We start from the raw sequence: 15,877 nt of genomic DNA, 5'->3' as shown, positions 1-15,877 counted from the left end.
TATTGAGGAAAAAAAAAGGTAATGGAACTTTTCTGACTTATTACACAGCTGGCATCCTGTGTACATAGAATAAACTAATACCTTTTGCCAGATGGTATAAAAATCACTTTGCAATCCAAATTTGAATTTTAAAAAATATTGTGCTTACACTATGAAGTAAATAAGAAGTCTCTCCAATTTTTGGAAGCTAGAAAACAAAACTTATCTGGTTGTTTTTTCCATCAACTCCTTACCTTCTGTAGACCCTTTTATATGAAGGCGTTTGTTGAGTTCATCCAATTTGTTCTTTATGTGTGAAAACCAAAAAAAAAAAAAAAGAAAAGAGAAGAGAAAGCAAATCAGAAACCTTTTTTCTTTCCAGCACCCTTATCTCTATTTAGTACCCAGCTAAATTCAAAACAGGATTCTAAACTTCATCAATACCATAAACTCTGAAGAGTATTTACTAGTTTATCTCAAAATGAAATTTTAGGCTCCATTTCCTAGTGATCTATGGTCACAAATATGTTATTTAATTTCTCCATGATTTTGTTTCCTTTCCTTAAAAGTGTGGATAATCATGGTACCAACCTTCCATGTCGACAATGATGATTAGGGTGCATATATGTAAATTAATTTGAATATTGCCTCAATATTTTGGATTAATCTCTAGGTACACTAAAGTGATTCCCAAGCAAAGTTATGAAATTGCTTTTTCTAAAGCTGAAACATAATGACTCAGCAGTTCTGAAAAGTCACGGCTCAGCAACTCCAACTCTCACTATATATTCTAGAGACACTCTAGCATACGTGTACAAAAAGACATTTGCAGTAATGTCTACTGCAGCATTGTTTGGAAGAACTAACAATTGGAAATAACCAAATATTCTCAAATAGGAAAATGAATAGAATCATGATGGTGTAATTATATAATTAAATATTAATTATTAGCGGTAAAAATGAATGAGCTAAAACTTCACATATTAATATGCATAAATCTCAAAAATACAAGGATGAACAAATAAATGCAGGATACATATAGTATAACAGCATTTACATAAAAATATAAAATATCCAAAGCTATCCCATAGGTTATTTTAGGGAACTACATACTAAAAATTAGTTAATACATTATTTAAGAGATACATATGTATGGAGTGAAAGTATAGAGGCCTACATGGCAATTATATACACTGTATTCAGGATATTAGTTACCTTTGGGGTAGAAAGGAAGTGGGATTGGGGTGTGGGATGTCACATGGAGCTTCCATTCAATCTGTAATGTTTTCTTTCTCACAATATGTGTATTGAAGTATTCATTTTATTAATCTCTATACCTTTTCAGTATGTATTTATTTTTTAAGAAAAGGAAAATAGTCTTTTGGAGAAACCCACTAACAAAATAAAGATGATCAAGAATCCCTCTAAAACGGTTTAAGATAAAATAACCAAAATATTTCTTGCTTCCCAGAAGAAAGGTAATTCAGAAAACAAGATACAGCTAATAGATGCCTCTAAAAATATAACTAGGGCTTCCCTGGTGGCACAGTGGTTGAGAATCTGCCTGCTGATGCAGGGGACACGGGTTCGAGCCCTGGTCTGGGAAGATCCCACATGCCACGGAGCAACTAGGCCCGTGTGCCACAACTACTGAGCCTGCGCGTCTGGAGCCTGTGCTCCGCAACAAGAGAGGCTGCAACAATGAGAGGCCCGCACACCGCGATGAAGAGGGGTCCCCGCTTGCCGCAACTAGAGAGAGCCCTTGCACAGAAATGAAGACCCAACACAGACAAAAAATAAATAAATTAATTAAAAAAAAAAAAAGCTTAAAAATATAACTAAAATTCACTTCAAAGACCACTTCCTGTTGACTTTGGCAACTCAGCTCCTCCAGCTGAGGTCTTAGAATTACCTACTTTATACTAATTAGCCCTGTTAGTTCTTATCAGGAGCTAAAGTAGGAAGGATTAATAAAGGGGAGGAGGTAGGGAAGTAGAGCAAACTTCCTCGCATGGTGGGCCTCCCACACTGTGGCTCCTAGGCCCCTACGAATCCTAGAAGGTAGCAAATGGTAGGGGAGGGGCATACACCAGTGGGAAAAGTATTTTCCATTTTTCTGAGGTCTAATAGAAAGATCACACATTTGCCTGTAATAAAACCACACATGCAGGGCTTCCCTGGTGGCGCAGTGGTTGAGAGTCCGCCTGCCGATGCAGGGGACGCGGGTTCGTGCCCCGGTCCGGGAAGATCCCACGTGCCGCGGAGCGGCTGGCCCCGTGAGCCATGGCCGCTGAGCCTGCGCGTCCGGAGCCTGTGCTCCGCAGCGGGAGAGGCCACAACGGTGAGAGGCCCACGTACCGAGGGAAAAAAAAAAAAAAAAAACCACACATGCAAAAATAAAATTGCTTTGCTTTGTGTTGGAACCCTCTCAACCACTAACCAGTGTTAGTGATAACACTGGTTATACCTTGCTGTCAGAAGCACTGATGGGCAACTCTAAAAGGTCTTTGATCAATATAAAATTCAATAAGCAAATCATTACTGAACATGTGTAGTTTGCTTGTTTCAATAACTGTCCAAACACGAGGTGCTGGGTAGTCCCTATCTGCACCCCCAACGCCTGCCCTGCCACACCCCTCCTTACCCTGCTCTGTGCCCTGGGAGACTGATCTCTAGGGACTCATCAGAGAGCAAGCTTGCCCTCTAGCCGGGCTCCAACAATGAGAGGTACCAGCGGGGGATTGGGAGGGGTGGATTTACTCCCCCAGCTTCCCCTCTACCAGGTTGCAGTGCGTTAGCTGCACCCATCTACCAAATTCCGTCGTTCCTTCCTATATAGCTCTTTCTCCATGTGCCAGTAACTGCTCCCTCCCTTTATTGTTGAGATCTAGGATTGGTACCCTATTAGCCCCAGGGTACTTCAGCATCCCTCACTGATTTCCCTCTACCCTGCCAGCCTTTGAAATAGTCTTCTCATTAAACGTGATTGAAACAATCTCTTTAAACCTTCTTTAAAAACCTCTTCCGCATGGGCCATCTGTTTCTTATTGGGACCATGACTGATAGACATGTGATCCAGTTTGAAAAAAAAGAAAAAAAACATTTTGGTTGGGAATTGTGATTCCACAGAATAGCATTATGAATTTTACTTTTTTTGTGTGTGTGTGTGGTACGCGGGCCTCTCGCTGCTGTGGCCTCTCCCATTGCGGAGCACAGGCTCCGGACGCGCAGGCTCAGCGGCCACGGCTCACGGGCCCAGCCGCTCCGCGGCATGTGGGATCTTCCCGGACCGGGGCACGAACCCGTGTCCCCTGCATTGGCAGGCGGACTCTCAACCACTGCGCCACCAGGGAAGCCCTGAATTTTACTTTTTGTTCTTCATTATCTATCCCTGGTCTGTCCAATATGGTAGCCATGAGCCACATACAGCTCTTTAAATTTAAAGTCACTAAACGAAATTAAAAACTTAGTTCCAAGTGTTCAAAAGCTACATCTGACCAGTGACTACCATTCTGGACAGTACAGATACACCATTCATATCATCACAGAAAGTTCTATTGGACAGCACTGCCCCACACCCAATAGGTTCCTCCATGATAAACATTAAAAATTATTTCTACCTTTGGCTCTACCTTATCATCACAGGTACAGCCCAGGTCAAAATCAGACTGAAGGTACATAATCCCTGGGTAATTGGGTCTGGTAACTTCCTCTGGCATGGTTGGTCTGAAAGTGTTAGTACGCAGGAGATGGTTCAAACTTCCATGAGTCCCATTATTAGGAGCTGGTTTCAATCCCAGGAGATCTGGCAAGAAGAAAGAAAGGAGCCAGGTACTTTGTAAATAGTTTTGATATGGTATAGGGAGAGTCAAAGCCATTCACCTTCCAAGGGCCTGAAAACTTGGAACACAAATTAGAACAGCATAAAACCAAATTTAGACTGTAGGCTCGCTTCTTACTTCCAAAATCATTCTTGCCTGATCATGTCTTGGCAACAACTTTCTGAAATAGTATGTTCATTGCTTGATTATAAAGAGAGACATTTCCAAAAAGACAGAGTGAAGAAATAGGGCCTTACTTAGCTACTGCCTATGTCTGTAATAGTTACAACCCAAGGACCATCAGCCTCAGTATCATTGCCTTTCTGCTTCTCTAAAAGTCTAAGGAGACTTTTTATCCCGAATTTTGAAGTGGGACTTATAATCAATAAATAACCTCTAGTCTGCCCTCTCATGAACTCCACAGAAGTACGGGGACAAGAGGAGGTTTTGGCCTTGTGCCCTAAAGTGCCGCTGTGAAATGAACAGGCTGATTTCACAGCAAGTGAAATGGTTGCCAAGCGAGCATACAGTGACTTGCCTAAGCTGAGAGGTGGGGCAGGGGAGAGCCAGCAGCCAAAATGGGAAAGGAACCCAGGAGACCCGACTTTCAGACTCCCCCTCTAACCACCAGACTGGCACTCCCTTACTAAATAGGAAAAGTTGTCCTCATTCAGCAACTAGAAACTCAAGGAAGAAAAATAATTAGGCGTACATAAATAGCTGGCCAGGATACAAGCTGGCGAAATTTTAACTGGGCGGCAATGGGAGAGATGGAGGTGGGAGAAAGTTCTGTGTCGAACTCTTGCTTTACCCAGCCTCTGACCATTGGTGTCAAACTGTAATGCTATGTTAGATCAGCCAGAGACTGCCAACAGCAACACTATGAAAACTCCCCGTTAGTCAACTGTTGAAGGAAGACAAAGAAGCCTTAGACGGGGATGATATTCTGTCTCTTGAACCAATGGGCAAATGACAACATTTTTTGTGTGTGAAAAGATGCGGTGATCCCAGAAAACAGACACCTCACTTCTTTCTCTGACGTTGAAAGAAGTTCATACGTTAACTCAAGATTGTTTTCTTGGTTTTGATGAAATAAATGACTTACCACACATAACATTGTAAAGTTCAATGTTTTCAAATGGAGGCACTTTAGTCTTGTACTTAAATGTTGGGCCATAACCTACGAAAACAGTCTTCCAAAAGAAAAGAAAACAAACAAAACAATTAGGCATTGCTAATATCTAGTAGCAACCCTTCCTCGATTTATAAATGCTTTGCAAGCTTCACTCACACCACCATTCCCATCCCTTCTTGGAGTCACTAAAACACTTCGATTCACAGTTCCAGGAGCATACCTGCATACTGTTGACCTTGTTATCAAATCCATGGTCTCCCTGGAAAAAACATTTTCCGGATGGTTTCTTATAAACATCCAGAGGTTTCCTAGAGTGAAACAATTGTACAATCAGTCAGGATATCTCATGAAATCATTCTGATTTAAACAAAAACAAAAAAAAAACAGTGCACAAAAAATATCTCTAAGGAGTGGATCTTACAAGTATATGCTTCTCATTGTAACTGCATCATTCCTGTGTTGACGAAAACATGGTGCTGTTCTTTTGCCCCAAGTGCTCTTGCTTTGACAATCAGCCCAGGACAAATTGGGACCTGAAGTCCTGGTCCCCTCCTCATGCCTCGTGCTTGCACTGAGCAAAGCCCTGGTCACAGGTACAGACACACCTTGTAGATACTCCACGTTCAATTCCAGACCACCACAATAAAGAGAACATCGCAGTAAACTGAGTCACGTGAAGTTTTTGGTTTCCCAGTGCATAGAAAAGGTATACTTACACTATACTATATTAAGTATGCAAGAGCATTATATCTAAAACAACAACGCACATACCTTAATTTAAAAATAGTGCTGTTGGAAAAATGTCACCTATAGACTCTCGATGCAGGGTTGCCACAAAGCTTGAAATGTCTGCCTATGTGCCTCACTAGCTCCAGGACTGTAAGACTCTCCACTCTGGGGCCGTGTTTGTCTGGTTCATTTCTACATACCCATCACTATGCTCCATGCTAAGCACACAGTTGGCACTTTAAAAATATGTGATTTTAATCAATGAATGGAGATCTGTATTCTATAAAAATGTTTGCATACAAATTTACCTGTCAACAAATTTACCTAGTAACACCACTAGAGAACATAACTGAGTCATAAGCTTAACATATGTAATAGTGGCATAGCTAACAAGAACCAAGCCTCACCTAGACAGTACCTCTATTTAGAAACAGAAAACGGAAACCTTGCTCTCTAGGCATCAAAAGCATCTGAGCTTCCTTGTTGAGACAGGAAGATGCCTTTTGCTTAGAGTCATGCAGCACTTTTCCAAAACACTTTCATGTGTATTAAGACAAATATTTCCTAAGTACCTATAGGTACATTGCACTGAAGTAAAGTGCTTGGGGGAAAACAAAGAAATTAAACTTTGGGGTCTTTGCTCTTAGGAAAAGTACTTTCAGCTTGGGATAATAAGATATGTGCATATAATAACTCAACAGTGCAAGACAGAAGTTGAAAAGATTTCCTGCTAATTAAAATGCCTGGCTTTGGTCTACACTAATTTGCTCAACTATCTTCATCTTTTACTTAACTCCTACTCAACTCCCAAGTTTTCTTCATCGAAACCTACAAACGGTACAAATTTGCTCATTCTTCCAAGCCATCCTATACTCAGACATACTCAGCCAAGCCATTTTAGTCACATTTTTGTAACTTTTCCTTGAAGACTCCTCATGTCTGCTCTAAATGATCTCAATAATTTCTAGTTTACATACATATCTCTTCACAATCCTACATATTTAACTCTATGTACCCCCTGACAATTACAGTAGGATATTTGTGTATTTGTCACATGTGTCTCTCTAGATGTTCCATACTGATGCAAGCTCTTAGAGGACACACATTTTCTTGTTATCTTCTCTCCCTTGCCAATTCATTCAAGTACCAAGCCAGGGTACATCTAGTAGTTGTTCAATTATTACTAAGTTAATTAAGACTGAGTCTCAGCACTTTTTTGAAGGAGAAAGTCAGAGCAAGAGTGAGTGGGGGACTTCCCTGGTGGCACAGTGGTTAAGAATCCGCCTGCCAGTTTCAGGGGACACGGGTTCGATCCCTGGTCCGAGAAGATCCCACATGCCGCGGAGCAACTAAGCCCGTGCGCCACAACTACTGAGCCTGAGCTCTAGAGCCCATGAGCCACAACTACTGAAGCCCACATGCCCTAGAGCCCGCACCACAAATACTGAGCCCGTGTGCTGCAACTACTGAAAACCCCGCCTAGAGCCCGTGCTCTGCAACAAGGGAAGCCACCGCAGTGAGAAGCCCGTGCACCGCAACAAAGAGTAGCACCTGCTTGCCTCAACTAGGGAAAGCCCATGTGCAGCAACGAAGACCCAATGCAGCCAAAAAAAAAAAAAAAAAAAAGAGTGAGTAGGAAAGGGCTACCCCCAGGTCTATGTGAAAGCGGTTAAGCTTTGGATAATTAACTCTTTGGAACTGGTTAGAGCTTCCAGACACATCCTACGTCAGATTCAAGAACAAGGAATAGTCTCTTCCATATTGGAGAGTCTTTTGTAGTTCAAAACAAGACAAACATCTGAAATATTTAAGGCAATGTAAAACATGGCTACAGTAACAGAGGTTTTAAGATTAACAACATTTTCTGAACTCTTCTATAAATGTCGCTACAAGCTAAGTTTCGTCAACGGAGGCCAAACCTGTCCAGTGTGGTAAGGCAACGTCCCAGGCAGATGTTTGACTTACTCAAGTAATAAGAATAGAATGCAAATTTGAAAAACAAAACAGAGAGACAAACACACAAAGATGCACTGAGAGGCTACAAAGAGCCACCAAGATGCTGAGACCAGGAACACAGAGATGTATTGTCTCAGGGCTAATTGTTTATCCAGCACACAAACTCTTTGCAAACGATGAGATTTCCAACTGAGATTTCTTTTCATAATGGCTAAGGACCTTAAAGCACTCCAGCTGCCAAAGGGGTGGTTATGAAGATGAGAATCAGGGACAGCCTATCCCTGAGTTACCTTGCGACGTGCCATCTTCGGTCCACCAGTAAATGGATGTCCTCAATTCTTCTGTTGTTGGCGTAGTGCAAACGTTTGGGAAGGTGCTGTTTCATGTAAGGCTTAAAGTGCTGATCTGGTTTTTTACACTGAAATAGAAATGGATATTGAACTTTAGATGGAGTGTCTTCTAGAAAAGTCCAAGACATTCTCCCTAGAAAGAGGAGGGAGGTTTTAAGTCAAACGCAAGGCTAATTACTGAATAAATGGCATTTGTCACCCCTATCAAATGATAAAAGCTGAAAACAAATAGATTCAAAGGGGATTAGATAATATTGAAGAAGACATAGAAGGTTATCAGAGGGGAGTTAGAAATATTTAAGATACGTTCCTGACTCGTGAGACCATCACGAAGAGCGACTCAAACTCCAAGGCTTTTCCCAAATGCTTCAAATCAAGGAATGGGGAGGCGGGGTGGGAAGGGAGGAGGAGGTATGTTCAGGACCATGTGATTACAGTCTCATGTGCCTTAAAGGTCTCTATCCTGGATGGGAAAACTATGGAACAGGGTGGTGGGCAGATCTGGTTCAGAAAGAGTAAGGATCTGTTTAATCATGAATGAATACTTTTCAGCCCTGATGGCAAGGTCAAATACTCTCATTTTGTTTCGTTACCAAGACCATTAGGGAGCCTGCAGCTGTCCATGGGTCAGAAGTTTTGAAAGCTCTTAGGGAAACAAATATACAGGATGGCAGGGCAGTGAGGAAAATGTTCCTCTCAGCCTACAGGGGAGTTCAGTACAGGAGATGAGTGTGTGGAAGCTACTCCAAGGGCAGAGGCCTGGTGACATGCAATACTTACCGTGAGATTAGCAATAATGACTTTAGGGTCATCTGTTCAAAGAGAGAAGGAGAAAGATTTCAAAAGAGTTGACAGTAATCACTGAGAGAAATCATTTTTGCAGCGAGAGACTCGATTCTTTTTTTTTTTTCTCCTAGAAGACCCATCACTTTAGATTTTGTGTAAAATATATGTAAAGCTGTGTGTGGGTATTTAAAATTTCAGTAAGTGAAATGTATCTAAATGAGAGGAACAATTCCTACGGTAAATGTCCCTGCTAGGTCCAAGTCAACCTTTCCGGAAGGGAATTCCTCCTTCCAGAGCACCGGGGTATTGCTGGGTAAATTGCTTTTTTAAAATTCTCCCAAATGGTCCCTCTGGAACCTGGATTGAGTTTATTTGAAATTTAACATCAGGAACTAAACTGGGCATTTGGGGCTTTTAATGTAACTTCCTATGTATCTGCAGATCGTTCAAACAAGCGATCATCCGCTTTTAAGATGCATCTTCTAATCCATTATTTTTTCTAAAGGGAACTTTTTTCCTCAGTAATATCACAGGTCTAATTACATAGGTGGCTGCCCCTTTCCAGTTGCAGACACACACATGTATGCACCTTCTTTATTTTCACTACCAGCAAACAAAGGATATTTTAGTCAATACCCTGAACTAGCTAAAAGCAAAACTATGTAAATGATGGCTGTGTATAAACTGTGGACAGGATTATATTATCTGAAGGTCCCCTTTTGGGGCGGGGGAGAAAGAGGAGATTGTAGGTTGGTTGGATTTTGTTTTGTTTTCCAAAAATTTGCTTCAGCATGTCATTATAGAATCAGCAGAAAAGGAAAGCAGCGTTCAGAAGAGATACCGACAGCCATGAGGCAACCGTCCCTGGACTATAAACGTCAGTAGAGCAGGTCATGTCTCTGTCATTTCCTGCTGCATCCCCAGGGCCTGGTAAGCACTCAATAAACATTTGTTAATAAATATAAATAAATATTTGTTCATGTTTGTTGCAAATGCATGAATAAGCTTGCCTTGCAGCATAAATATACACTCTTCAAAGACAACGTTCAGAATCTTAGTTCTAAAGCTATGAAATTTGAAGATAAAAAAATGTGGATTCCCTTCTCGTTAAATTGGGGTTAAAATTTAGTTGCATCTTTCAATGACAAGAAAATAAGTAATAATGGTAGCAATAATAATTAACCCAAATTGTGTCCATACCATGTTCGGTCTCTGTAAGGGCTTTGCAGGCACCGTCTCTCTGGTCATTCGCAACTACTCTGCTGGAATGTAGGTGCGATCAGGATCCTCACTAAGCCAATTGGCATTTAGAAGGTGAAGCAGGGGACGAGGGGAACGTGCACACTGGGACCCTCCTGGCAATCTGACTGAGCAAGCCATGCTTTGAACCTCTACATTCAGTGACCTCATCAACCACAGTCCTCAAAGGGACCAAACAGAATGAGTTCATGTTCTTCTATAACGAAGAAAAATAAATAGCACAGGGCAGTCTTGTGCTCAGATAAATCCCAGAGAACTTCTAGGAAATAACAAATGCCTGAGTCCATGTGTGGGACACCAATCCTTCAGTTCTGAAATACTCAGCCCTCTCATGCTAACAGCTCCCAGAGAGCAGGGGAGGCCCCCAGGACAGGGTAGTGGTTAAGAGTCAGTTAAGCATCTGGGTTTAAATCCCCGCTCTGCCGCTCACTGACTGTCGTCCCCTTAGCCAGTTACTTCACCTCTCTCTGAGCCTTGATTGCCACTGTTTATAAGAGGAGATGATAATACCTAACACACAGGCCATTGGAAGGATTCAATAAGATGTGTATACATCTGGCTGAAAGAGTGATGTGACGAAAACATCATCGTCATAACTACCGTTTATATAGCTTTGACTATGTGCTAAACACTAATCTAAGTGATATGTAGAGAATCTCTCATTTAATCTTCCCCCAAATCCTTATGTTACAGATGAGAAGACTAAGGCACAGAGTGTTTAAGTAGCTTAAGGTCACAGAGTGAAGCAGCTGGCAAAGATTTGAACCCACACATCCTGTCACCATTGTTTTTGCTCTTAAACACCTCGCTCTCCCATCTCTCATAAAATGTATGAACGTGTTTTGTAAAATACAAGACATTTAATTATTGGTAGTTATCATTTCATTAGCCTTAGGAAAGTTTTCCTTCCACCCCTAAAGCAACCTCCCCACTACTTTTACCGATGTTTTGAAATACCTCTCAAAATAGACAAAAACTTTCTTGCATAAGCCCTAGAATGCAAATACTAAATCAAGAGGTACCGTAGTGACTCTGCAGGCCACTCTGGCAAGGGCCTGCCTAGCTCAAGTGAACAGAGAAGACAGGACACGGAGGATAGAAAAGGCATGGAAAAGAGAAGGCAGAGACACCAACGTTTTGTTTATTTCACAGCGTTGCCTGGAGCTGACCTTGGAACAGTTCCCATTTCTCTTGACTCAGTAACATCGTTTGGGAAAAACTTAATTTTCCAAAGCTTTATGCTTGGTGCCAATGGTTTCTTATTCCCAAGGCTAAAAATGCTAAAGGATTTTTTTCTTCCCCAAAATGCAGCATGCCTCCAATAAAACTATACACTTCTCCAAAGCTAGGTGGTTGGGCAGCATGTAAAACATCTTAGCCTATAAATCAAAGTTCTCGTCAGTGACATATCATAACCCAAATGTGTAAAACAGAAGTGATAAGATTATTCCTGTTTATTTTATTTCTAATCTTTCAAAACAGCTGCCACTTTCCAAGGGCTTAATAGTTTCTCCTGCTGGTTTCTGTCAACCACTTTTCTAAAGGTGAAGAGTTCCCTTCAGCCAAGGCTCCTAGGAAGGTTTAGGGTCTGAAGGCACTTTTGCCAGCCCTGTCATGGACTCCCTCACTTGAGCTAAAGAGCAAACCTGAACCTCTTGTTGGAAAGTTTGTCTCTTGTAAGCAGAAGTTTATGGTTATACGCATGACTCAAATTAAGTGTATTTTCCACGTGATAAAAACAAGAGCAAATATTTACATAATGCTACCAGGGGCCAGGAACTATTCTAAGTGATATACATAGATTCATTTTCACAACAACCCTATGAGCTACTTGTTATTTATCATCCCTTTTTTCAGATGAAGAAAACTGAGGTTTAGAGTTTCAATGACTCATTCAAGTTCACTCAGCTAAGCAGCAGAGCTAGGATTTCCACCCAAGTAGTCTAGCTTCAGAGAATAAGCCCTTTCTCACTCCACTAAATTACCCTTCTAACAATTTAGTATTTTAAGAGTCAACTTACATTTAGCATTATTGCTAAATTTGGGTCGAATTCTTCCTAGAGTTCCTGGCACTAAAGTAATGTCATCCACATTAGTTAGGTAATTGCTCAAGAATTCGGTTCTATCACATGTGACATCTTCCATTCCTATGGGGAAGGAAAAGAAAGCATTTTCAGGCAACTGTAAAATTAAAATCTCCACACAGACACTAAAGGTAACATTCAGGCCTCTCCTTAATTCGTTTTTCACAACTTAACATGAGGATCCCTCTCTTTTGAGGTTTCTTAACTTGACTTTGAATTTTTGAATGTTTCATTATATAATCTTTTCATCAGACATTGCTTTCGTCATATCATCTTGCAGCACTAGAAGGCTGAAAATGCATCATCTCAATTATATTTTAAGTCATTCAGCAAAAAGACCAACAAGTTAAAGGAAGTAACTGTGATCTTTAAAAAACAAATCTATTTACACTGTCATTATGAAAAAGATCTACTCTTTAAAAAAAAAAAAATCCCAGATTGCTTTAAACGCTTCCCAGCTAGGCGTGGTGTAAATAGCTGTGTCTCTTTTACAAAATGTCATTTTCCAACTCTCTAATGTATCTCGCGACTTGAGTACATAATCACCAGTCCTCACTCTGCCTTCACTGGTGGCCTTGGATGTTACTGACAGAACGATACTGGCAACAAGAGAGAGAAAGAAAAATGTCAGCCCCAGTGACCACCCAAACTGAAAAACAAAATAACACTGAAAACAAGCTGCAAACAATATAATCAGTTAAAACTGAAAGCTAGCAACTAGAATATAAAAGGGGTCTTGGTAGGGAATTTTTTCACCAACAAATATTGCCCCCTCCCACCCATGATTTGTTTCCTGCCTCCCGTCAAGGAGAATTTCTTGATCAATATTAAAAAAATGAATAAAAACAAAAACAAACTCAAATCTTAGAATCACAAGTTATGGAGGCTGGAAGAGAACTTTATTGTCATTTCAGAATTTATCAGATGAGATGAAGCTCTGAAGGTTTAATATATTGCTTTGTATAATCCAGTATCCAAATACTTTTTAAGTGGGGAAACTTAAATGATTCTGTAAAGGATTCCCTAAGGTTTTTGAATAAAGAAATATAACTCAGAGTGGCCCAGATATGGTGAAATTCAAATGATCACCTTCTGGGATCCCAGATCCAGACCCCTCTTTTTAAAATATAAGTTGGAAGGAAGAGAGAGAAAAACATATCCCAACATAGCACAAGGGTTATAGATCTTGCCTTTTAACATTTAAAATCTCAGGAGGAATAACTGAAACAATAAACAGCTGTTATGTTCAAGTACAATGTGAATCCAGGAAGGGGAAGTCTCTAAATACATGTTAATGGAAGACTAGAAGAATCTTCCATTTGCTGCCTTCCTAAGTCACTTAAGCCACCCCCATGGTGAACCATCTCTCTTGCTTTCAAAGTGCTTCTCAAGCATCATCACCCTTCACCCTCCAGACTAACTCTGTGTTGGTGGTATTAGTGTTCTCATTCTACAGACCAGGAGGCTGAGACTTGGAGAGGCTTTTAGGTGGCATAGTGCAATTTGAACTCCATTGCAACTCATTCTTACTCCAAAGCCCAGGCTCTGGAACACTAGACAATACTACCTTTTAAGAAAGAGATGCTGTGCCATCTATTCATCTCAGAAGCCTGCACACTGGCAAGACCAGATTGGAATCTAGCCAAGACTTTTACAATGCTCCAATATGTGATTCATTGGAGCCCATCTACTTCTTAGACATATGGCTCCACCATGTAAGCAAATGTTCTTGACACCTCTGGGCAACTTAAATCAAATCAGCTGTGTCACAGGCTCCAGATTCTCTGTCCTATCTGCAGCTCTCCACCAAGTCAAACTCATGGAACATGATTTTGCAGATGGTTACATTTAGTCCCTGCAAAAGAGCATATTAGTTCTAGGTTTTGTTTTTTGTTTTTTGTTTTAATGTCTCATAGATCTTCTAGAAAATTCTATAAAGAAAACTTCAGGCCCAGAGCAGAGTTTTGATTAGGGAGAGTTATCTGCCCTTCTTAACAGAACTACCAACTAATTTTCTTCCTCCAAACCCTCTCCTAGAAGGGAGCAGCCCCATATTCCAGAGTCATGATTTCAGTTTGCTAGTTCTGGAACGCAGAAGGTACTCTGTCTGCACGCCTGTGAAATAAGGATGTTCTCTGCTGCGCCCTCCCACCCCAGCTCTATAGACATATATGCTTATAATGCTCTTGATCCATACCTTTTTCTACTTTATACAGTGATTTAGAGAACAGCTCCCTAAACTGCTCCTTCCTCTCTTAACAGTCTTCTCTACTGAACCAGGGTCCTCTGATTTGGGTCTTGAATTCACTCAATGAATGCATGGAAATCACTTTTCTCATATGCCACTTCTTTGACAAGAAGCCTATGTCTCCACCTTTTTTTAATCACATTTAGATTTATTTTTTTAGCCACATGAACTCTGTGGGCTCCTTTTGGGGATGTGGCTAGGAGGGATATGTCACGTTCACAGAGGAAGCTCTTAATATCACAAGGGAATTGTCTGCAATCTTTGTCTGCCAATTTTTTTTTTTTTTTTTTTTTTGTCATGCTGCACAGCGTGAGGGATATTAGTCCCCCCGCCAGGGACTGAGCCCAGGCCCCAGCAGTGAAAGCGCTGAATCCTAACCACTGGACCGCCAGGGAATTCCATGCAACTTTTTAATATGGGACAGATTTTTGTAGGAAGGCTTTTCCTGCGAAGAATAGGAAGATACAGGAATTCCCTGGTTTTGATCAAAATGTACGCAGGCTCATCTCAGGTCGTCTCATAATTTTGAGTCACGGCTCGATTTCTTTCTCCATCCTGAAGAAAGGGGGAAGGAGGAAGAGGAATACAACCTGGGATTCTGAGAGCAAGCGTTTCCCCAGCACATCAGAAACGTTATCTATCTGGATAAAGAAACAAAGCTTTACCATGGTCTCCAACAAAGATGACATTTACACAGCGATGCAGCTTTAGTTGTTTCAGTCCATCCATTAATTGCCCCACTGTTTTGTCAATATCCCTCAGAGGATTTGTCATCTGGAAAAAGGAGCAAATTAGTCCCTGAAGGGTTTTTTTTTTTTTCCTTTCAGTATCTCATAGATCTTCTACCCCTAGAACATTCTGGAAAGAAAACTTCAGGCCCAGAGGCAGAGCTTTGTCTAGGGAGATTTTCCTGCCTTTCTGAATGGAAACATGGTCTAAGCATTTTTATTTATATTCTTTTAGGAATGTAAAACCTCTCCTCATTCAATCCCATTCAAGATTCTTTGATATAAAGATAGAAAAATTAAGGACACTTCTTTTTTTAGAGATAAAATGACCTTTCTAAAATGTAACAATGTTCTTTAAGTCCAAGAATTTTGAGAGTGAGTCAGATGGACAGTGTAGTGAAATCATCTAGGCTTTGAACCATGGCAAGAAGATGGAGGCTAAGTGAATCAAAAGCAGTTCTGAGGTTAAATGGTAACCTTCCACTGGATGCCAAATTAGAGCATCATTAATACGAAGAGATCCATGTAAACTTACTGTCAATTTCTGACAACAATGGATTCTTAATAGAAGGACCACTTCTAAGAAGCAAGCTACTGCTTCTCAGTTTAGTCCCTTTCAAGCTGATTTTGAGTAAAATAAAAATCTACAAGAGTTCAAACTTAAACAGAAGTGAATCATTGAGCTTGTTCTAGAAGGTTTCTTATTTAGCCTAACAAAAAATGAAAACTCAGTTCTCTGAAGACCATTTCCAAAGCATAAGAATCATAATCCATCTCTCATGTTTCGAATGGAAGTTTCTT

General features: G+C 40.7%; 1 protein-coding gene across 4 annotated transcripts in view; it reads right to left on the bottom strand.

The window, feature by feature from the left end:
* Positions 1-15,877, bottom strand: part of ENPP2 (ectonucleotide pyrophosphatase/phosphodiesterase 2) — a 77,507-nt gene that overhangs the window by 21,053 nt on the left and 40,577 nt on the right. For 3 of the 4 annotated variants that reach the window (XM_007451669.1, XM_007451670.1, XM_007451671.1), the window contains 8 exons: positions 15,014-15,122; positions 12,038-12,163; positions 8,751-8,782; positions 7,911-8,038; positions 5,156-5,243; positions 4,906-4,993; positions 3,600-3,784; positions 234-285 (listed from right to left, as the gene is read on the bottom strand). In XM_007451669.1, the coding sequence (XP_007451731.1) occupies positions 234-285; positions 3,600-3,784; positions 4,906-4,993; positions 5,156-5,243; positions 7,911-8,038; positions 8,751-8,782; positions 12,038-12,163; positions 15,014-15,122 (808 nt within the window). The remainder of the gene's footprint in view (positions 1-233; positions 286-3,599; positions 3,785-4,905; positions 4,994-5,155; positions 5,244-7,910; positions 8,039-8,750; positions 8,783-12,037; positions 12,164-15,013; positions 15,123-15,877) is intronic. The other variant, XM_007451668.1, reaches the window with a different exon arrangement.

Source organism: Lipotes vexillifer, unplaced genomic scaffold (genome assembly GCF_000442215.2).
Source record: "Lipotes vexillifer unplaced genomic scaffold, Lipotes_vexillifer_v1.1 scaffold440, whole genome shotgun sequence".
In the NCBI taxonomy this organism is placed as follows: Eukaryota; Metazoa; Chordata; class Mammalia; order Artiodactyla; family Lipotidae; genus Lipotes; species Lipotes vexillifer.
Note: the sequence above shows the minus strand (reverse complement) of the source record. Positions and strands in the feature narration are given on the sequence as shown.